This window comes from Lampris incognitus, chromosome 13 (genome assembly GCF_029633865.1).
Source record: "Lampris incognitus isolate fLamInc1 chromosome 13, fLamInc1.hap2, whole genome shotgun sequence".
Classification (NCBI taxonomy): Eukaryota; Metazoa; Chordata; class Actinopteri; order Lampriformes; family Lampridae; genus Lampris; species Lampris incognitus.
Genome location: NC_079223.1, coordinates 41009474 through 41033029, shown reverse-complemented (window position 1 = coordinate 41033029; position 23556 = coordinate 41009474). Strand labels below are relative to the sequence as shown.

The 23556-nt window shown below is 45.7% G+C and overlaps 1 protein-coding gene across 1 annotated transcript in view; it reads left to right on the top strand.

The window, feature by feature from the left end:
- Window positions 1-23556, top strand: part of LOC130122850 (adhesion G protein-coupled receptor A3) — a 247878-nt gene that overhangs the window by 16320 nt on the left and 208002 nt on the right. The window contains exon 2 of the mRNA XM_056291892.1: window positions 9760-9831. Within this exon, the coding sequence (XP_056147867.1) occupies window positions 9760-9831 (72 nt within the window). The remainder of the gene's footprint in view (window positions 1-9759; window positions 9832-23556) is intronic.

Sequence of the window (23556 nt, the reverse complement as noted above, 5' to 3'; positions counted from 1 at the left end):
GGATGTCACAAAACTTGCTCTAGCTCAATGAGTCCAAACCTGAGGTCCTTTTATTCGGGTTCCCCTAACCTGGCCCCTAACCTGACCTGAAAAATAATCTTGGGAACCTGTCTGCCAATGTCAAGCACTCCGCCTGTAGTTTGAGGGGATTCTTTGACTCTGGGATCTGTTTTGACACACAAATCACCAAGGTAGTACAGCCATGCTTTCTCCAAATTAGGAACATCGCAAAAATTAAAAATTTTCTATCTCAAACGGATGTTGGAAAAGTCATCCATGCATTCATTTTGTCACATCTGGATTATTATAATTCCCTGTATTCAGGGCTCAGTCAAAAGTCCATCTCCTGCCTCTAGCTCATCCAAAACTCAGCAGCCAGACTGTTGACAAATTCCAAGAAACAAGTCGTTCCCTTTCTTGCAATGCTTCACTGGCTACCTGTTAGGTGTAGGATTGATTTTAAACCTTTACCCGTTACTTTTAGAGCCCTACATGGCCTTGCTCCTACCTGTATCACAGATTTACTCACACCCCATTAGCCCAGCAGCTGCCTGCGCCCCTCAGGTAGGACCTTATAACTGGTCCCTCAGCCAGCCTCGTTACAAAAGCTGATGGGGCGTTTTCTGTTAGAGCTCCACAACTGTTGAACCCCCTACATGAGGGTTAGCAAACTCAGTGCCTTCTTTTAAATACCTTCTCAAAACTTGCTGTTAGAGGAAGGCTTTTTGGAGTAAATCTGTCATTGGCCAAATTTGTATTTCTCTTTTATCACTTTTATTTCACTTGTCATAATCATACACTTTGTTTTATCGGGTTCAGTGTTCTGTGTTTTAATTACGTTCTTGTTATTTTTATCCTGACTGTTTTACCTTGTTCTGTAAAGCAGATCAGATCTTATGCATTATGTTTTTTTTATATATCTTGACTGTATGTACTATTTCTTGTATTGTAAAGCACCTTGTAATATTGTTTTGAACAGCACTGTATAAAGTTTATTATTATTGTTATTAAAACTGGTATCAATTTTCAAGAATAAGGGTGATGTGCAGACCTGTAGTAACTGAAGAGGTATGAAGTTGATCAGCCACAGGATGAAGTCAGGAGAAAGAGTAGTGGAAGCTAGGTTAAGAGGAGAGGTGATGATTAGCGAGCAGCAGTATGGTTTCATGCCATGAAACAACACTACAGTTTGCTTTGAGAATGATGGAGGAGTATAGAGAAGATCAGAGGGAGTTACATTGTGTCTTTGTGGATTTAGAGAACACATATGACAGGGTGCTGAGTGAGGAGGCTTGGTATTGATGAGGAAGTTGGGAGTGGAAGAGAAGTATGTAGGAGTGGTGCAGGATATGTATGAGAGCAGTGTGACAGTGGTGAGGTGTGGTGTGGGAATGACGGATGGGTTCAAGGTGGAGGTGGGATGACATCAAGGATCGGCTCTGAGCCCTTTCTTGTTTGCAATGGTGATGGACAGGTTGACGGACGAGATCAGGCAGGAGTCTCTGTGGACTATGATGTTGACTGTGATGTATTGTAGTTGAGACTGAAGAAGTCACTTAGATGAGTGATGAAACGTTTCTGTCAATAAACAATGTGTCCAGATGAACTGATTCAAATTTCTGTGATTTCCTTACCTGGATTATTGAGCATGCATGAAGATACTATTACTGGTACTTGGCCAAAAATAAATAGAAAATATCCATTTGCCACTGGTATGATTATACCTACAACTGAATTTTACATTAGCTAGTACATGAGCTCTAAATTGGTTCTAGTTGGCTTTACTAAACCTGTCATATCACAAACATACATGAAATTGTTTTATTTCAGGGAGGCCATCATATGAACTGGGATTAAAGTATAAAGAAAATCATGGCATAGCTTGCTAAATTAACTAGCTACCTAGCAAGCATATGTCCATATAGACATGCCTACAGCTTACTCTGGACAAGAATGCAAGGAAAAGCTGTCATTTTTTCTTACCTTTTTACAGTCAACAAGAAGACGTAAAAATGACAAACCAAGTCTTTCTCTTAGTTTATAACCAAACTACTTACTCTCCATCCATCATCCGTCTCCATCAATAGCTAGTACACTGACTGACAAGGTAGTTTTGAGCAACTGTGTTCATGCACAGTAAGCCTACCCTACAGAGTGTGCTGAGCCAGATTGTACGGCAGCGCCATTAGGGGTGTATTTCACCCTTTGTGGGTGCTTTGGGAATTACATGGTTTCTTTTTGTCTTACTTGTGCAGGTTTAGTAGCTGCAAAAGCCTCGCAATTTTTTTGTGAATTTGCTCATCAGTACAGAGTGAGTCTTAGAAAAACGAGAGACATCCGCAGGTAGAAACAGATGAAAGAGGAGGGGGTGTTAATAGATGATTAGTTATAATTACAATTAAGTTCTACTTCAAATCAAACATCTCAATATATGAGTAAGAAGTATTGTTCCTGCAACTGTATTTATAACCTTTCTTTTTTACTCGCATGTAGCTTAACTGTGTCATGTGATATGCTACTTCAGTACACTTTAACAACACTTATGACTGGGATCACTACAGCAAATTGCAGATGAACATTTCATATCCAGGAATTAACATTATAGACACTACCACTGACTATCCCTGTAACAAACTGGTCACAATTTTGAACATTGACCAGCCATATACTAGGTTTTGTCTTGTCTAGTCTTGTTTTTGTTTTCCTGAAATACATTACGTCATCAGACACGCTCATTTACATACAGCCAGTCAGATCAAATCATCAAAATACGAAACCCTGCCTACCCTTACCACCAACCCTTGCTTATACTTGTCACTCAAAGGTCAGCTCACAGAGATTGATGAGGACTAGACCACTCCCTCAGTTTTTGAGACAATTGTGAACAGGTGTGGTTAAAGGTTTATAAAAAACACAATGTGAGTCATTTACAAGCAAATCACTGTTAATGTTTTATTGTGGTGTGTTTGGGGTTTTCAGACATGAAAAGCTAAATTTGATTTCTGATTTCAGTCTGACTTTAAAGCAGCAGTAGAAAATCGTTCGATACAACGCCAGGATGCTTGATTAACCTTAACCTAACCTCAACCTAACCCTAAACTTAACCTAATGCGTATCTTAACATAACTGTAACCGATAGCTAACATGTCTTCATGCGAACATTTTCATGTGGTTAGGGGGATACAGATCTCGACAGGGAAACAGTGTTCGATACAACACTGGAGATCATTCCATCGAGTGAATGCTTGTCTGAGCTTCACGCTTGTTTTACCTCTGCTTCTATCACTCTCCCTCATCACCTCCTTTGCCTCCTTTGGGTTAATTTTTTTCTTGCTGAGTAGAGTTTCCACTGTCACTTCGGTTGTTCCACCAGCCATGATTTCTGCTATGGGGGATAGCTACCAATAGCTATCGGGGGAAAAGTAAAGCTCTATCCTCTTCAATTTTGATTGCGCAATGGTTGACACACTTCCTTTCTACTGTAAGTCGAATCTTCATTTTTCCATGAGATTGTACTCGGTGGCAGAAAGAATTGCCTAGTGGGGCGTCCGGGTGGCGTATCCTGTTGCCTACCAACATGGGGATCGCCGGTTCGAATCCCTGTGTTACCTCCGGCTTGGTCGGGCATCCCTACAGACACAATTGGCCGTGTCTGCGGTCGGGAAGCCGGATGTGGGTGTTTGTCCTGTTCGCTGCACTAGCGCCTCCTCTGGTTGGTTGGTCGGGGTGCCTGTTAAGGGGGGAAGGGGAACTGGGGGGAAGAGCATGATCCTTCTATGTGCTATGTCCCCCTGGTGAAACTCCTCACTGTCAGATGAAAAGAAGCGGCTGGCGACTCCACATGTATTGTAGAAGGCATGTGGTAGTCTACAGCCCTCCTGGGTAGAGGGGGTGGAGCAGCAACCGGGACGGCTCGGAAAATGGGGTAATTGGCCAAGTACAGTTCGGAGAAAAATGGGGGGGGGATTGCATAGTGAAAGTGAGGCTTATAAGGGACCAATCTAATTGTCGATAGTGTCATTATTCTACAGCCGTCTCACTGTGCAATCAGCACTTACCTCATAATGATGAGTTAAAGTAAAAAAGTTGTCTACTGCTGCTTTAAAGGTGTGCAGCCAGGTTTCAGATCCCAGGGTGTAGTCCCTACCCTGTCCGGAGGAGCACTCAGCTGTCAACTACAACCTATATTTGAAGCTCTGTTAATACCTACTTCAACCCCCTCAGCAATGCCTGTTTCATATCCAAGGTCAATGTTAGTAGATATGAAATATGTTATTTTGGTTAGCTGTGCCTAGTAACTCAATCTTCAAGAAAAACAGTGGGTTTGGCTGTTTGAAGAGTAGTGGCTGGAAAGCATGAGGCCTGCCGATCCAAATGTTTGTAATAGTTCACATTGTGATCTTTCCTCCGCTTGGTCCCCATGATTGGTGTCTTGGATGGCATTGAAGCTATTTCTGTTTCTGCTCTTTTATAATAACATAGTTGGATGTCTCAGGCTAGGTTTTATAATGGTGCCCTTTGAGCTGGACCTCACAGAAATATCTCAGCTGTGGTGTGGAGGGGAAAATTAAAGCCAGAGCTCCTGTTCCAGGCAGGAGTTGATATGGATGTTGGTCGGTGAGTTTAACCACTTTAGTTAACACTCGGATCCAATAGGAGCTGTAACAAATTGTGACCTTTACATTGTACGGGTTGGTTAGACGTTCTAATGAAAGAGTTATTCATATTATGCAGCTTTACAGAAGTCTGAACCTGTTGTTGAAGTAATATGCTTTAAAATTTATAGTTTATTTGAAATTAAAAAACAGCATTGGTTTTGTCCTGTGCAAACCGTATTGGTCAATATCTCAAATTCCCGTTTCTTATTTTCCAAAACTCACAAAAAGCTATAGTCATACACAAACAAAATGACATATGGGCAAGATATGAAATGGGGACTTTTTAATGAAGATAAATTCAAGAGGTGGGACATTTTCTGTGAACAACTGATTCAGTATCAAACATTGTTTGGAGATAAATCCTACTAATTTAAGCGATGATATCAACAATTCTCTGATGCCCAGAGGGGCAAACTTGAATCTGCCCACTCCGCCCTCAAAACTTACTCATAAAGAACACAATTGAAAATACAAATAGGGAGTTGGAAAGCTACGCCAGAAGGTAGTCATGAACTGTTTACATAATGTTCAATTCTGTTTTGCCTGCGATTTCCTGGACATTACACAGAGGCCTGAGACAAGCATGCAGGGCCCGCGGACCGGCGGCCCTCCACTTGGTGCATACACGGCACAGGATACGCTTGAGTTTGCACAAACAGACACCGCCTGTCTCCCCAAGTTGTATGTTTGTCCACAGATGGAGGACTAGTGGGGAACAGTAAGGGTTGCATAAGGCATAAACACAGTTGACAGCTCTGCAAGTCTCGCAGCCTCAATATGGATCATCTTTGCTTTGTCACTTTGCCCTTATGAGGCCCTGGGAATGTGCTACTGAGATTTCCAGAAGATTTAAAAGGATAATTACATTTTTTTTTTTTTACAACCTGGGTCTTATTTCCCATCTTATTTTTGCCGTCATGCATATGGGCTGTAATATCATTTTGCTGACTGGGTTCAATTTGGGGCTTTTGGACGCGGCAGCCCCGCTAAACAGATTCACCACGGCGTCTTACACGAGAACTGAACACGAGCCTTAAATCTGTCCTGCCAACAACAATAAGAAACTCTTTACGCTTTAATTATACGGTGTGCATGATATCCTCGCACCTGTGTCTCCGAGACTGCTCTCGCCAGGTAGTTTTTGATGGTTACTGCCACCTATGCTAAGTATGGCCTGGTCATTCCTGCAAGGTCAACCAGAAAGTAGCTCATCAATGCAACTGACCGTTGATCTTATTGGATATTTCATATGATTACTTTCAGCTTGCACTTTAATTTGCTCTTTCAAATACATGGTGTAGATAACTGGGTTAAATTGGACTCGTTGAAACGTGTCTTTTTTTTAAGTGATGTACACAATGGCAAAAACTGCAAAAATAAGACAAGAGATTTGTCAAAAACTGGACTTATCCTTCAAGTACAGATTTTTAGAATCAGGTCCTGAAAAAAAAACCACCTTTCCGACTTGGCAACTGTAACATAAATTATCGCGTTAGTTTTGATTTTTCCCCCTAATGTGTGTGTGTGTGCGTGCGTGTGTGCGTGTGAAATTGACCAGTTCACCCCACCGCGGCAGTTCCCACAATGCTCAGTTTACTCCATATTGGCTTATGTCCGGAGGAGTTCTCTGCCCTCTCAGATGTTTATGTCGGGGTGAATGCAAGCTGACAGCACCCCAACAGGATATTGATGTCTGAATCAACAACAATAAAAGTCCGTATGAATTGCTGCTTACTCGGTTTTTGGGCACACCTCGGACCTCCTGCCATACAGTTGCAGGGCTTACGTGGGTGTTTTTAGTGCTTAGGTGTTCTGACCGACTTGCCCCCCCCCCCAAAATAAAATGCTCTGCATAAATATGCAGCTTAAGATGATTAAGATGAGAGATTCCCAAGTGCGTGCAGCTGGGGGCAGGCCCGGGTGTAAATACAGGCCGGGATGTTGACACGGATCTCCTAACAGACGGTCGGCGTTGCTGTCGTACCCTTTCTGAGTGAGGGCTTCCTGTCCTCGCCGCCGCTCTTCCTGCCGACGCAACTTGTCACCCTCCGTCGAGACTGTTTGTTTCCCGTACGGAAAATAGGCGCGGGACGCAAAGCCTCGTGTAGGTGACAGATGTTTGCGAAAGTGCAAAAAACAAAACATTTTGTCAGCCACCAGATACACGTGGTGTGCGCTGAACATGTCCTCTCTCGTCTCTGTCCTCGACTCCGGTCCAGGCGTCTGCATGAGCGGATGGACTCCGTGTGAACGCTCCTACTTTCTTGCACGAGTCCATGACGGCGTTTCGCGGGGCACGTTCTGCTCCGTGACATTTCCGGTGCGGTCACTTCCGCCCAGCAGGTTGGCTAGAAACGTGCCTTTTGAGCACAGTTCGTTGTATGCAATCGCGTCTTTTATCCCCGCCGTCAGGATGGAGGACGCGTCCCCCGTCGGCGTAACTAGTGTCCTCTCGTCACGGCGGAGACCGACGACACATCCCGATTACCCCTCTCCGTCCAAAGCTCGCCCGTGACTCCCACAAACCACCCCGGTAGAAGACAACGTCAAGAGGCTGGGGTGGCAGTGGTGAAGGAGTTTGACCGTGTTTGTGTGTGTGTGTGTGTTTGTCTGTGTGCGTGCGTGCGCACGCGCGTGCGAGTTTGCATGCTGATGCAAACGTGTGTGTCTGTGTTTGCATGCATACACGGTAAAACTCTGTGTGTGTGTGTGTGTGTAGTGCGTTTGCATGCTGATGCAAACTTGCAGCTTCGAGCGTGCAAAGACAGGCGCTATTGACTGCTGAGAGCAGCAGGCAGATCACGTGTGTGTGTGTGTGTGTGTGTGTGTGTGTGTGTGTGTGTGTGTGTGTGTGTGTGTGTGTGTGTGTGTGTGTGTGTGTGTCTGTGGCGACACAGCGTCCCAGACACAAGGCAGCTGGTGGCAAAGAATTTAAGGCCTGGCCGCAGCGATCAATATTCCAGCAGATATGGAGTCAAGTAATCCCTGCTGAGGTGTGTTAGAAGTTATGTGCAACTCGACTCAATAAGCCTGATAAGTCGTTGCCCCTCGTAGCCTTTCAGCCTCATCTCTTGTGTGGAATCTGGCGTGTGTACATGTAAAGTATAGTAATAATAATGGTTATTGGTAATGATAGTAGTTGGTTATTAAAGTAGTTTTTCCCCTCGTAATTTATTTATTTTTTGGAACCCCCCCTTTTTCTTCCCCCTCCCTAATTGTATGCGGCCTATCATCCCACTCTTCCGAGCCACCCCCTCTGCCGATCCGGGGAGGGCTGCAGACCACCACATGCCTCCTCCGATACATGTGGAGTCGCCGGCCGCTTCTTTTCACCTGACAGTGAGGACTTTCGCCAGGGGGACGTAGCGCGTGGGAGGATCACGCTATTCCCCCAGCCCCTAATTCTCCCTCCATCCCATCCCGTCCCATCCCATCCCAATTCTCCCTCCCGAACAGGCGCCCCGACCGACCAGAGGAGGCGCTAGTGCAGCGACCAGGACACATACCCACATCCGGCCTTCCACCCACAGACACGGCCAACTGTGTCTGCAGGGACGCCCAACCGAGCCTGAGGTAACACGGGGATTCGAACCAGCGATCCCCGTGTTTGTAGGTGATAGAATAGACCGCCACGCTAACCCGGATGTCCTTGTCTCATAATTTCTAGTTTAACAAAAAAAAAAATAAGAAACATGAAAATGTGTGTTTCTAGGCATGCTGTTATACGTGCTTAGAGGAGACAAGTGCTCAACAAGTTTGGAATTACCAGGATGGATTGGTCCAGGGTTTTAGAAACGCTCTCGGTGTTGGTTAGCGTTAGGTTTGGACCAGGTTGACGTTATGGCTGTGACGGTGGGGGTTAAGTTTAAGCATTAGAGACTGTCTACAGTTGGAGGAGGTCCTCACAGTCATAACAATAAAGACGTGTGTGCTTAGTTTGTATATTATGTGGTGTGGCGTGTTCATATTTGAAGGGAAGCAGAAATCTCACTGGGGCGGTGCATTGAGTAATGTGACAGCCATGTGTGTGTGTCTGTGTGTGTGTGTGTGTGTGTGCGTTCAACGTCTGTGTCTGTCGACAACACACGTTTTGGCAGTCCAACACAAATATTCTGCTTTCCTTGCCAAAATACCCCCAAATTCCCTCGCCCACGTAAGACATGGTCTTTTTTCTCTCTCTCTCTCGGAGGCAAAAGGGGGTACGTTACTGACACGAACCACAGGGTAGCGATGCTCTGCATGTTACCTTCTGGTTTAACTCCACCGTCCCCGTCCGTGGGTTTCATTGATTTGTTTGCTGTTACTCAGCGGGCAACAGATGATTGAGTTTTGCTCAGAGTGGGTGTTGGGGGGCGTCCGGGTAGCGTGGCGGTCTAGTCCGTTGCCTACCAGCATGGGGATCGCCTGTTCGAACCCCTGTGTTACCCCCGGCTTGTTTGGGCGTCCCTACAGACACAACTGGCCGTGTCTGCGGTGAGAAGCTGGATGTGGGTATGTCTCCTGGTCGCTGTACTAGCGCCTCCTTTGGTCAGTCGGGTTGCCTCTTCGGGGGGGAGGGGGAACTGGGGGGAATAGCGTGATCCTCCCACGCGCTACGTCCCCCTGGTGAAACTCCTCGCTGTCAGGTGAAAAGAAGCGGCTGGTGACTCCACATGTATCGGAGGAGGTGTGTGGTAGTCTGCAGCCCTCCCCGGATCGGCAGAGGGGGTGGAGCAGTGGCCGGGATGGCTCGGAAGAGTGGGGTAATTGGCCGGATACAAATGGGGAGAAAAAGGGGGGGGGGGGGCTTTTCTCCGCTATGAGAGCGGTGCTCTGACACACTAAGGTGGTTGGGGTCGGACCAGGGGGGGGGGGCGGGGGTCCAACCTCACACGGCCATAAACAAGACGGAAACGTGGCGAGGGTGAGAAATTTACCGCTGCAGTTTAATCAGAGATAAACCCGTATCTTTAGCAGATATATCAACAGGATGAATAATTTATCAGGCCTTGGAAGTTAGTCATCTCTCTCCTCTGGATTTTCTGTGGTGGGGTATGTACAAAATCCCGGTTTCATCGCCCCGGGCTTACCTATTCTCCTCTCTGTCGTCCCCCCCAAACAGGATCCTGAGTAACAACAAGATCTCCCGGCTCCGTAACGGCTCCTTCTACGGCCTGGCTGCCTTGGAAAAACTGTGAGTACCGTGGCCAAGCTGTCTTGTTGTTTGTCCTCGGGGGCTCTAATAGCTGTCATCAAAGAAGCAGCCTTGCACTTTATTTTTTTTTTTCCAGGGCTGAGGCTCGGGGGGCAGGAGAGTCAGTGGATGCTTGTGGGGTTTTTCGCTACAGGAAGCCAGCCCATTACTTAGGACTTCCATCCTCCAGTAACCACACTTAACCCCAGTTTCCACAGCAGATCTCTTAAAAGGCATAATATATCGCATTGCATAACAGCTTAACGTAGCGCAAATTAGCGGGCTGTGGGACTTTGACAGCCTGAGCAGAGCCTGTGTAGATGAGTCCCATGTCGGATTAGATGTCTCTGAGGTGGGAATAGATGCAGCGTGATGATGAGCATCATGATGGCCTCCCTGGACATCCCCGGCCCGCCTCCAGAATCAGAATCACCTCTATTTGCCAAGGTGCATTACAGGCAATAGGAATTGTACTTGCTAAACAGAATATATAATAAATACAATACAGTGTGCAGTACAACTGTGGATACAAGACCTGCAGTACACAATATAATACAGCATGCAACACCAGGATAGTGAGTAGTATTAATTAAGCATAAATACATGATAAATGATGGGGTATCTGGGTGGCGTGGCGGTCTATTCCGTTGCCTACCAACACGGGGATCGCCGGATCGAATCCCCGTGTTACCTCCGGCTTGGTCGGGCGTCTCTACAGACACAATTGGCCGTGTCTGCAGGTGGGAAGCCGGATGTGGGTATGTGTCCTGGTCGCTGCACTAGCGCCTCCTGTGGTCTGTCGGGGTGCCTGTTGGGGGGGCGGGGGATAGCGTGATCCTCCACGCACTATGTCCCCCTGGCGAAACTGCTCACTGTCAGGTGAAAAGGAACGGCTGGTGACTCCACGTGAATCGGAGGAGGCGTGTGGTAGTTTACAGCCCTCCCCAAGATCGGCAGAGGGGGTGGAGCAGCGACCGGGACAGCTGGGAAGAGTAGGGTAATTGGCCGGATAGAATTGGGGGGGGAAAAGGGGGGGGGGCGATAAATGATGTATAGAATTTGCCGTAGGTAAGAGGTAATGTGGTGTGAGTAATGTGTACTGACGGCACAGTGGTACCACATAAATACAGAACACAACATACAATAAAAGAGTTCAGGAGGTACTGAAAAAGTGCTACCGCTTTTGAGATGGAAGCTGTTCTGGTGGCGTGTGGATTTAGACTTGACAGGGTCAACTATTGATTGCGTTTGCCTGTGTCCAAGCCAGTCGTCGCTTCTCCCCCTGATGGTGACAGTGACATTCACTGGCGATGGCTGAGGAATCAAAGAGGGAGAAATCAGAAGGAGTGGATCATTGAATAGCTATGATAGAAAATCATTTAAATCTCATTCCTCTCTCTGGCTTTTTCTATCACACACGCACACACACACACACACACACACACACACACACACACACACACACACACACACACACACACACACACACACACACACACACACACAATTACAGCCAATAGCAGAGTTTTTGAACGTCATTAAAGTCAGCTTGGCCTGGTCTCCCATGCCGCCTGACAGTTAATTTCCAATTAGAAGATTGTCAGAGGAATAATTCTGCTCTATTCCCCTTTTCCTTCATCTCTCAGATATCTGTCCTTGCCCAACCTATAGATGTGATGTCAACTGTCACACTGGATCTTATTAGCGCCATTAAAGCTCTCTGCCGTCATTCTCCAGCACCGCTGGATGATGGAAGTCCACTCGGATGTGGTGCATTTTCGATTGTTGTAGCTGCTCTTTGACCTCTTGAATCAGCAACAGGGAAATCTGTCATTTTGCCCCCTTACCCCCCTCTCTTCCCCTCTCTGTTGGTACAACCTGTCCATCCTGCCAGCTGTAGCAGTTGGCAGGGATGCAGCTGTCGCTAGCAGGGGTGCCAAGGCAGCATTCGCAGGTGCCCTTAGCAAGATAGCTGTGACGGCCAGCTGTTCCCTCGTCTAGCCCGAGTGTCTGTCTGTCTTTCTGTCTGTTTGGAGACGAGAGGGGCTGTGATGTGTTGGCAGGTGACTGACGGGCTTAATTCCTATGAGTTCGTTGCTGTTTGAGCTGCAACTATGGATTTACATGCTGCGTATTGTCCGGGGGCTGATATGCTGCCACAGCTGGCCTGAGTAAGAATGGTTACATGTAGGGGTGGGGGTGAGGGGGTGGGGGTGGGGTCCATTCAGTCCAAAATAGCGATACTAAGCTGCGGCAATTTGAATATTGCAGCACTTTCCCTTTATCGCAATGTTGCAGCACAACGAGAAAGCTGCTGCGATGAGGCTGAATATCGTGATTTCTAAATCTCTGATTGGTTTAAATGTTTACTCAGGGATTCGTACTCTCGTGTTTCAAGCTTTTGTAATGTATGAGGGAGGCTCCAAATAAATACACTGTCTTGTACCTTTTTTTCTTGTTGTAGCTTTTACATTTTTCTGTAGATAAAAAGGGATGCAGCCTTAAACATTATAACGTTATGCTACATTGAAAAATCTGGCAATATTGAAGCAGGTGGTACCTGCTGATTCACAGCCCTAGTTACTAGTTTTTGATTTTTACTCAGTGTCACCCGATGGCGGACTGGCCATCTTGAGCACCGGGACTTTTCCCGGTGGGCCGCTTGACAGTTGGGGTCGATGCAACGCAAAATAGGAATAACCCCAGCCCCACTTAAATAAAAATAACTAAGTGTTGTGTGTCTGACTGGCCCAGGCGGGTGGGCTGCCAGCCCACCACGGTGGGTATTAAATCTGTCAGCCTCTTTCTCCCGACCAATTACTTTTGGTGCGGTCCATTCTAACATCTAGTGGGCCCCGCCCCTTCCCCGTCTCTGTTAAGTAGCAACATATGGATGAATAGTGGAGTGGAGCAAGATGGACAAACAAAAAGAAAAAATGTGAAGGTGGTTAAAATTAGTTCTTTTACTGGTCAGATGGTTCCAGAAATTCTTGACATCTTGCTGCCAGTGCCATTGGGAACATGGGTAGGAAGATGGCGGTGTGAATTCACATTTGCAGCGGCCGCACCCAGTACCGGTGTAGGAAGATGGCGGCGCGAACTTACGTTTGTGGCGGCCTCACCCAGTACCGTCCATGCAGTGTGTGTGTCCACGTCTGCATCTAAGTTTGTTTTGTCTTCATTTGATGGCTGGAAGAGCTGGCGCTGGATCAGTTGGGAGAGCTTGGTCTGCTGCGTCCTGTGGGCCCAGGGACCACGGCCCTGCCCGGAGCTGCGGCCGAAGCGGTAACACCAAGGGCGGTCTGACAGGACACGGAAGCGGGGCAGGCTAAGCTAGCCCATGCAGACCGGCAGTTTCGATAACACAGAGGGCAGTCTGGCGGCGGCCTCGCCTAGCGTTGACTGTGTTTTAGTGTTGTCGTGTGGAGTGCGGGGAGGTGTGTCGAAGGTGTCTGGCTGGGTGAGCTGGTGTTGGATCGGCTGGGGGTGCCCGGCTTGCTGCATCCGGTGGGCCCAGCTGTGCCGGAGGAGGAAACACCAAGGGCGGTCTGACAGGACGTGGAAGCGGGGCAGGCTAAGCTAACTGCTAGCCCATGCAGACCGGCAGTTCCGACAGTCACCCTGGCTGGCGTTCGCTCTCTGGACAGAGGAATTTTTGGACTGTGTTATACTGAATGGACTGTGTTGTTAACTGTGGGGTTTTTTTGTGCTTTGTTCTCTCAGTTTTTATATGTTTTTGGTGGTGTCATTTTTGGGAAATTTTGGATGTGTGTTTTTGTCTTTTGTGTCGCACTGCTGTGGGCTGGGGGAAACGGAATTTCGTTTCTTTTGTGCACGCAAGTATGTGAAAGAAATGATGATGAATTGTTCCCGATTCCTGATGAATCCCCCAAATAGCAACACGTTCCCCTTGTTGTATTTTACACCTATTTTACCAAAGTTGTTGTTATAATTATTGTTCGGTAAACTTGTTGACATAAAGTGTGGCATGGTTTGTGTGGGTGGTGGTGTATCGCTTGAAGGGGGGAGGCGGGGGGGGGGTTGGTGTGCTGGTCTGAGTCAAAAAGTCCAGGGCCATTTTTAATTCTTAGTCCGCCCCTGGTGTCACCCAATTGATACAAGGACCTTCTCAGTGGGTGCCCAGTATGTTAAAGTCATTGGGACTACTGTTTTGCTGTTGTTGTTTTTTTTCTGTTTTGTTTTTGTTTGTTTTTTGTCGAGCTTATGCATGACAATAAAATATTATCTGAATAAAACCCACTGTCATTTTAGAGCGAGATGCATATTTTGTAATCCCCCAGAGTAAATACTGGGGGGGTTGTGTGTGTGTGTGTGTGTGTGTGTGTGTGTGTGTGTGTGTGTGTGTGTGTGTGTGTGTGTGTGTGTGTGTGTGTGTGTGTGTGTAATGAACAGCTCCTCTTCACATCTTCTCGCTGGAGGTTGCCTTCATGTCGGTTGCTCATTATCGTCAGTCAAAATGGGTCAGGCTGGAGCGGAACATGTGAACGAATCCCGTCGCTGTTCCCAGGGCAAGCCGCTGAATCTGGGTTTCCCAGTTTCTTGTGGATTCACAATGTGGGACTGCTTATTGTGGTCGGTGTATGTTTCCGATCCTGTGATCGGACTCGGGCTGGTCTAAGTTCCGTCATCGGTTCTCGCACTTCACATACAGAGTAGTTTGTGAACGCTACTCATATTTTAGATTTATATCTCCATGCTGACTGAAAGTGCATTTTACGAAGCAAAACAATAAGCGTTTTTTTAATACTTTTAAATTACAAGATGAATTTAACATTTATACAGTTTCTATACACCCATGTTAATCTGGGAAATACAACATTTCATGGGTTTTTAATGCCCCGCCGAACCTTTTGATCAGCGCCGATCTTCAGAAGTATTCAGCACAGATGGAATTAAAATTTCCGCCCTGCGTGAGATGGGCAAAATCATAATGTCTAGTGAAATGACATGCTAATGTATTGAGAAATAACACAGCAAAATATTATCGCGTTGCCAGAGGTCCTGCTTTGACCTGATTACAGTTTTACTTGAATTAAGGCCATTTCACGTTCAGGACGACGATTATGACCATGACTTAAACAAGGTTAAAACTGTAGATAGGATTAAAAAAAAAGGAACATTTTTATTTAATCAGTATGTTCCCTCCACAAAAAAATGACTTTAAAAATGAAAATCATCAGAGCAACAGTTTTGGTGTAATGGGCAGAAGAAGCTGTTTTCCAATAATCAGATAACTCATATAAAGTTCATATCTTCTAATATGCTTTGAATACCCATATAAAAATGGGCTAGAGTAAAACCATAGAACACATTAAATTAAAATGGTATTTTTTGAGTGGGTTTTTTCTTATTCACATTGCTATTTAAACATGATAGCCATGCACTCGAGCATTTCTATAGTAATTCTGTAGGCAAATTTTACAGTCGGAACACCATCTACACTATTGAAATACTGTAATATTTTAGTATTATGAACACAAGAAAATTATTTTGGTTTTTATAGTTTTACTATAGTGCATTTTGGTGTAGGTGATCACGCCCATCTACTGTGTACGTATTGTATGCTCGAGGTACAACATTTCCCATTGATTTTGTTGGTGGTAATGGCACAAAATGTTAGAATTTCTATTCTGAACTGAGCGCCATGTGTCCTGAGCTGTGGGGTTATTATCGTCCATTTGACCAAAGGGTTTTCGATGGAAAACTGAATAAGCTGACGGCGTCTCACCTCCAGGCCCACACAGTATTCGAATTCAGCGTGGCATCTGCAATTGCTCACAGTGTGAGTGGATGTCGGAAATGTGAGGAGGTGTCCTTTAAAAAGTTCTGCCGATGTCGTTTCCGCGGCTTGTCTCCTGGACGGAGGTGATTGATGAGGGTGTGGCAGATCGCCGGAGGACGGATTGTCCAACCAACTGCGCATGAGAATGTGTTGCCGGAGGAAGTCCAGACATGGCCCGCACAAAATGCACTTGGAAAAGGCTGAATAATCATATTGTTGTGTGCCGAGTTGGCCCCGAGGTTATCCGTAGAAGGTCAAGGGTCAGGGGTTGCTGGTGAGTGCAGCGAAAACAGGGGAAAATCCACTTTATAAGTGATTCATTCAGGAAGCGTCGCATTGATTGGAAAGGAAGACTCCTTGATTTTGCAAGTGATATATCTTGTGACGTCAATATACCAATCAGTTTTTTTCCAATTTTATTTGTATATATATTAGAGCATGTGCAGTGTGATGGGTTATCACTGTCAATAACATTTTGTTCTGATCTGACCAGTTGAAAATGAATGATTTTTTTTTTTAATGTGTTTACCATGAATTTGACAAACACATCTTTCTTAAAGGGATAGTTTGTGTTTATTGACAGATGATGTGATTTACTCACAAGGAGTGTTATCAATGCATGGACGTTACCTTTGTTTGCAGTTCCTGTGGTCGGAAATCTGGCTGCTTGTCCCAGCAAGCTGCTCCAAAAGTGAACAGCGGCAGATGGGGAATGCTAATATGTGTGTTTTTAAGCCATAAGAAAACATGCAAAAAAAAAACAAACATTCAAAAACAATACAAAATGTGTTGTTTATTTCCAATGCTAGATTCTCCTGTCAGACGTCTCTCTATCTTGGAGCTACCTTGGGTTGTTGAAGGACACGTCGATGGGGCCTGGTTGCATTCCTCAGGTGGTTGTAGTGAGCTCTCTGAAACAACTGGCAGGCGTCGGGATACACGTTGCAAACAAGCTCTAGTGTGTAGTATCGCTGTGGCGCTCTTCTACAGCAAAAAGTAGTGACACGATATAGAGGGCTCTGGAGGAAATTTGAGCATCTGAAATAGGGAAAAGATGTTGTTTTGTGGATGGTTAATGTTGTTGTGGTTTGTTTTTTTTTTGTTTTGTTTTTTTGCATGTTTAATTATGGCTTGCGGCACAGTGGCGCAGTGGTTAGCGCGGTCGCCTCACAGCGAGAAGGTCCTGGGTTCGAGCCCCGGGGTAGTCCAAACCTTGAGTGTGTTGAGTGTGTGTTGGCCCTGTGATGGACTGGCGGCCTGTACAGGGTGTCTCCCCCGCCTGCCTCCCAATGACTTCTGGGATAGGCTCCAGCATCCCCCACAACCCTGAGAGCAGGATAAGCGGGTTGGATAGTGAATGAATGAATACTTATTGTTTGAAATGGTTTTATTTGTGGTCGCTGTTCCTGCTGTCCATTTTCGTGCCCACTCACTGATTTTTGTGCCCACTCACTGGGTTGAGCAGCCAGATCTCTGACCATGTGACATGCCGACCAATGCCTATGTAGTGTCCATGCATCAATAACACCAATAGTGAGTAAATCATACCACCTAATGATTAAATAAATCCACACTATCCCTTTAATGCTTCTATCTTTATGATGGAGTGAAAGGAAATGCCCACATTTGTATTGTTAAATGCACTGGAGAGCTGCTGCAGTTAGCTGTGCTGACTGTACTAGACAACCCTCCTCATCATCACCTTACAGGAAGTGTTGCCAGACTGGGCTATTTGATTGGGTGGGTAAAAATGGCTCTGATAAACATAATTATTATTACATACATACACCGGACGGACAGAGAAACCTTCTACTAAACGGAAGTAAAAAATAAAAATTAAAAACATTTTTTTTCTTTTCTATTTTTGGGTGGGTTCGGGGCTCTGATTGGGCTGTTCAAATCTGGCAACACTGTGAAAATTTGTCAAATTGTTCACTACTGTATTTGTACACAGTGTGACTTCTTCACAACTCCCACCTTTTTCTTGAAAAAAAAAAACAGACTTTTTTTGCTTTAGCAGGTACTCTCTCCACGAACTCTGCTTCAGAAAGCAATTATTTAGCGAGACAGTCGCCTAAGTGCAGCTTTTAGCTTGGCGGTTGGAGCAGTGTTGTATTGGAAAGCTGGCTATGACAGCCTGGCCGTGGCAGCACGGCTTGCCCTAATTGTACACAGGCGATCGATAATTTCAGAGGATACACGTAGCACAATAGGGCCTTTTGATGGTCTGAAGTGTTGTTTGGAAATACGAGTGGTTTCATTGTTATTCCAGAGGAGACGGTTGCCGGAGCACAGGCGAGGGGTAAACATGAGCACCCTGGGCCCGCCCGGCTGATTTATTGAGCAAGCCGAGAGAAACCCAGGAGACTGATGGAAGGTGGCGCCTCCTCTTCTCCCGGCGAGCACTGACTTTTCTGACGCCTCGGTCTCGCGTTGCCCCGCGCCGTCTTCATCAGTATTCATCTACGCCGTTAAAAGTGACCTTCCCATACAGTTGCGTACAACTGGTGGAAACTCATTAAGGTTGATTGAATTGTAATTTTTTTTTTTTCGTCATGGGATTGTTTGAAGACATCCGGTGTTTGATGGTCCTCCGTTGGGTGATTTTTATTCTAAGATAATAAAGGGAGCCGCACCAAAAGCCTGAACAGAATTTTCTTCACTCTCTCCTTGACCTCTCCGTTCCTTCACAGACAAATGGCTCGGAAAAATCCAGAAACCGGTGACAACCGGGAGTAGTCTCCCCACATCACTTTAATTCTCACAGATTCCTCCGTCTGCCTCGTAATTGCTTTGTTTGTTTCATGCGAGTTTTTTTGGACATCAAGCAAACGCCAAGGCGAGGGAGTCTCACATCGGTGACTTCCCTCATTTCCTCATTTCCCTCCCCCCCCCCCCTCTCTCTCTCTCTCTCTCTCTCTCTCTCTCTCTCTCTCTCTCTCTCTCTCTCTCTCTCTCTCTCTCTCTCTCTCTCTCTCTCCTCTTGGCTCTTGTGAGTGGGGTAAAAAAGAAAAAGAGGGGGAATCGTCTCATGTATCTTTAAAGCCCTTCCAGCGATGCTCATCAAGCTGCGGTGAATAAACTGCTCTCCAGCAATGTCTGAAAAAATGTTCAGTCCCGGCCTCAAATGTGAACAGAATTTGGGCTGGCCGTGCTGCTAGAGATCCTTTAGTGCCATAAACGTCCCTTTTATTTGGTTGAAGTGTGCAATTCAAATAGATTTTCAAGCATGCTGTAAATAAATATTCATGCAGACTCTTAGCTCATCTTTTTGTTTTATACATTTATTGCTGCTGACTGTTTCAAATGGGCTATGTGATCATGTGGTACTATGTCTTGCCTGGAAAATTATTTTTTTTCTTAATTCATGACCACCGGTCCCGCAGTGCCTTCTGTAATGCTGCTGTAATGTAAACACAACAGAGGGAGGCCTGCTGCCTTCTGATGCTCTGGCAGCGGCTGCTGCCGGCCTGTCACAGCACGTCCACGCTCGGCTTGTGTAATTGGACTGAACTGTCTAACTAGGCCCTTCTGCTTCCCCAGTGAGCTTCCAGCATGTATGTATTTACAGTCGAGTAGGAGGCTGTCCATCTTAATGAGAGTCTGCTCTAGCTCAGAATGTATGATGGCGCCTCCCTGCAAAGCCAGCTTCCGTCGAGCCAATTCAGTATCCTGCATATGTGGATGAGCGGCTTGAGAAGAAAAAAAAACAGATTTTGGATCAATGCAACAACTGATGACAATATGCATCATACCCTTACCTTATTATGATAATACCAATAACAATATCGCCATGTGCTCGGATGTGTGAGAGAACGCTCACATGTGTCGCCGCTTCTTCGCTTGCGCTTGCAGTGCTTAGTGGTCGATTTGTAAAAGGGAAAAAGAAAAAGAAAAAAAAATTCAAGGGTGATAGTGAGGACTGATGGAGACAACCGTCCTGGTCGTAGTCATGGTGGTGGTAGTGGGAGGGCTTGGGGGGGGGGGGCTTCCAAAAAAGCCCCAGTCACCTTTTAAAGTGGAGCTGGTAGGCCTACATATTCTCAACCACGGTGCCACAGCAAGACGTCTCCCAGCTCTTTCGGATTTGATGAATGATATACAGGCGGCATGGTGGCGCACTGGTTAGCACGGTTGCCTCACAGCAAGAAGGTGCTGGGTTCAAGCCTTGGGGTAGTCAAACCTTTGGGATTGTCTCGGGTCTTCCTGTGTGTGGAGTTCACATGTTCTCCCTGTATCTGCGTGGGTTTCCTCCCACAGTCCAAAGACATGTAGGTCAGGTGAATCAGCCGTACTAAGTTGTCTCTAGGTATGAATGTGTGTGTGTGTGTGTGTGTGTGTGTGTGTGTGGGCCCTGTGCGATGGCCTGTCCAGGGTGTCTCCCCGCCTGCCGCCCAATGGCTGCTGGGATAGGCTCCAGCATCCCCGCAACCCCGAGAGCAGAATAAGCAGTTCAGATAATGGATGGATGGATGGATGGATGGATGGATGGATGGATGAATATACATCCCCACAGCAAGGTGCAGGACTACAGGGGGTCAATTCTCTAATAGGAAGAGTATTTAGATATTGATAATATGATAATAGATCTCTGTATACATGCTAACGTTCCTGAATAAGATGTGTTGCATACTAGCATCATGAGCCCAAAGGTGGTGGAAGGGAAGTGGGGGGGGGGGGGAGGACATCGCCTTGCATAACCCCTCCAATTGATCCCTGCTGTATACTGCCATTAGGTGCCAGTGAGGATCATTTCAGCAGTAGGATGTAGGAGGAGATTTAATGTGTCGTGTTCAGCTGAACCGTGGACGAGGACGCTGAGACACACTGGCGAGGAGGTGGCTTCGCTGTAAAAATCAGGGTTGTTACTGGACTTTTCGCGCCACCAAAGACCACTCGGTCTCCTCATTAGTCTCTCTCGATCCTCTGCACCGGTTCTCCTATTCCATCTCTCCCTCTTTCTGTCTTACTCCCTCTGCCTCTTTCTCATCGACCAGGTCGCCTTCTATTTTGTCTACGTCCGTCTCCATTTTTCTCTCCTCTGAATTTATCTGCCCATCTTTTTGACCCCGTCCCTTCTTTTGTCGCGTTGTATATCTTCGCCTCTATCCCTGTCTGTCTTGTTGTGTCTTTATCTATCTCACCGACGCTCTTCGCTATCTGTTATCCTGTCTCCTTCTCTTTCTGTCTCACTATTTTGCCCTCCTCACTTTCTACTCAATGGGATAATAGAGAGTGGGATGCACTGGCCTGTTGTGTGTGTGTGTGTGTGTGTGTGTGTGTGTGTGTGTGTGTGTGTGTGTGTGTCTGCCGGTGCGTCTTTGTGTGTGTTCACTGCGCTGACCTGAATGTTTGTCCTCTGACACAGCAAGCTTGGCTGCATTCCACACAATGGATTTCTCTTGTTTACTGGACACACAATGAATTTGCCATCATGCATACAAGCAAATTAGACACGACATGCCATTCGGAAATAAAATAGAGCTCATTTAGCACAAAGGAATAAATCCCATCGTCTCATTGCATTAGTACACATGAATCATACAACATCGCTTTCCATTTGGATGACTGCCCCGTTCGTTTGCACTTCGTTGTAGGACGTAAACCTTTGTGAATCTGATTACATTTGATTATCATAAACACTGAATCTGTTTAAGGAGTTTCGAAAAACCCCTGTCGTTAGCTTCTCTTCGCCTACTTCACGTTTGGAGAAACAGGAATAAACCAGATGGAAGGCAAAAGAGAAAGGGAGAGGCGGCTCTGCACGACAGATGCACCTCCAGCCTGCTGCAGAGCTGCAGGATTGATGAGGATCAGGGCCTTGTTAAAGAGCGGTTTGCAGGTCGGAGACCCCCCCAGTGCAACAGTGTGCAAGAAAATTATATAGAGACTAGATTTTCAGAAGAAGCGTACTGAGATTTTCAATACAGTCACTTCTGAAGTTGTTTTTGTGAGATAATTTTACTGCCGCATGTAAACAAAGCCAAACCGAAAGAGATGTAATACTGGGAAGAGCGGTCAATAAGGAATTAATGGATCTCAACACTAGTTTTGATGCTGAGGAAGTTGCAAATGTTTATTCAGATGCACATGACGGACCACAGCCTCATAATTATGAGCTTTCTAGACGTCCAACAGACCAGGAAGAGACCAGGTTTAGAAGGAATTATTATTCCTTCTAAACCTGGTCTCTCCACAGAGGAGAGAAATTGAGTTGTGGTATGAGGAGAGACGGTGGTGAACTGGGCAGGGGTCTTGGTGAGCGATCAGCGTTATCCTATATTTATACACATATATGTCTATGGGCGTTAGCTGACGATATCTAACCCTTCCAGAAAGTTGAGTCAGTTCATCTGGACACAGAGTTTAGTGGGGGAAACGTCTCATCACTCATCTAAGTGACTTGGCTGCGTTCAGGAACCGCATGCTAACGTGCTGCCTACCACATACCCATTATGTACCTACTAAATGAACGATCCGTATGTCATTCTGTTCACACTGAAGTATCCCTGTGATCGAAACCGCCTACGAACCGCCAACCAATGCAGTATTCATACTAAGTATGATGTCAAAATGAGTATGTAGTGCATTCCAACTGCATAGTATGTGAATTTTGTGTACGCGAGAAATACCCAGATGGATACTAGATTAGCAAGAAATTCTGAGTATGCGCTGTATGTTTACTGGGCATACTCAACTGCCCCATAATGCATTGCAAAATATATATGTTAATAGTTAGTTTGGCTACTTAAAAATATATATCTTGGCAGGACTGTTGATTTAAAAGGTTCATGAAAATAAAGGGGACGGCCAGGTCCCTCAGAATCGGAAACAGCTTTATTGACAAGTAGGTAGAATGTGTTTTGGTCTGATGATGTTGCATAACGATTAACAGTGCAAGGACAAAAACAGGCAAAGTGTTGCAAGATACAAGTGACATAAGTGACAAATTGACAAAGAAGGTATGAAAAAGCGTTATAACAGTAAGTTTGATATGCCTTTTAATGCTATAGCTGTGCAGTATTGTGAAAAATATTGTCAGGGAATATGTAAAATGTAAACAAACGTTACAGCACCTATGTACATGTATTTACCAGGGTTGGATAACACTGAAATTGAAACAAGGAAAATAAGACAACTCCCTGGCTAAAGGTTAGAAAAATACAAACTCAACAATAATCGTGTTGGAGAAAGGGGAGGGAGGTTGGGCGCAGGAACAGCACAGCCAATCATAGAAAGGGGAATAGGTGCGTGAAGCCGGGCAACCAGGGTCACTCGGGCAAACGGGCGCAGGTGAACCGAAACACCAATCGGGGGATGGGGAACGGGCGAGCCCCGATGACCCAGATCACACACCCACGAGTGACCGTGAAGCGCGGCTCTCGACCCAGGGCGGTCAGGTACAGCACACCGGCCAGCTGCTCTCCCAAAATCTCTGAAAATGTCACAGCAGATTTGCAAATAATCGTTAGTAACATAAACTGGCCGTACAATGGAACTCTGCATGGTCACATTCTCGCCTGGAAAAAATATAAAACTTAATAAAGTGATATATTAACAGTCTTATTAGCGAAAATAACAAATGCTTTTAGCTTACTTTAAAATTCCCGTCAGTCATCGCTGTCGCTGCCGGTAACCTGTGAAATGCATTCTGGGACAGTGGCTGTATACTCAGAAATTTTTTTAATGTCGGGTACATCCGGCTATTTCTCGCATACACAAAATTCACATATTATGCTTTTTTTAAAAAACATTTATTTGAACAATAGAATATTTTACAGTAAAAAAACAGGTATATAGTATTAGCACATATCAGGTTAAATACAATTATACAACTATGTCAAAAGAATACAGTAAGGGTATCAGACAGTTACAGAGCAAGATAAATAAATGATAATAATGTAATAAAAACAAAGAACAGA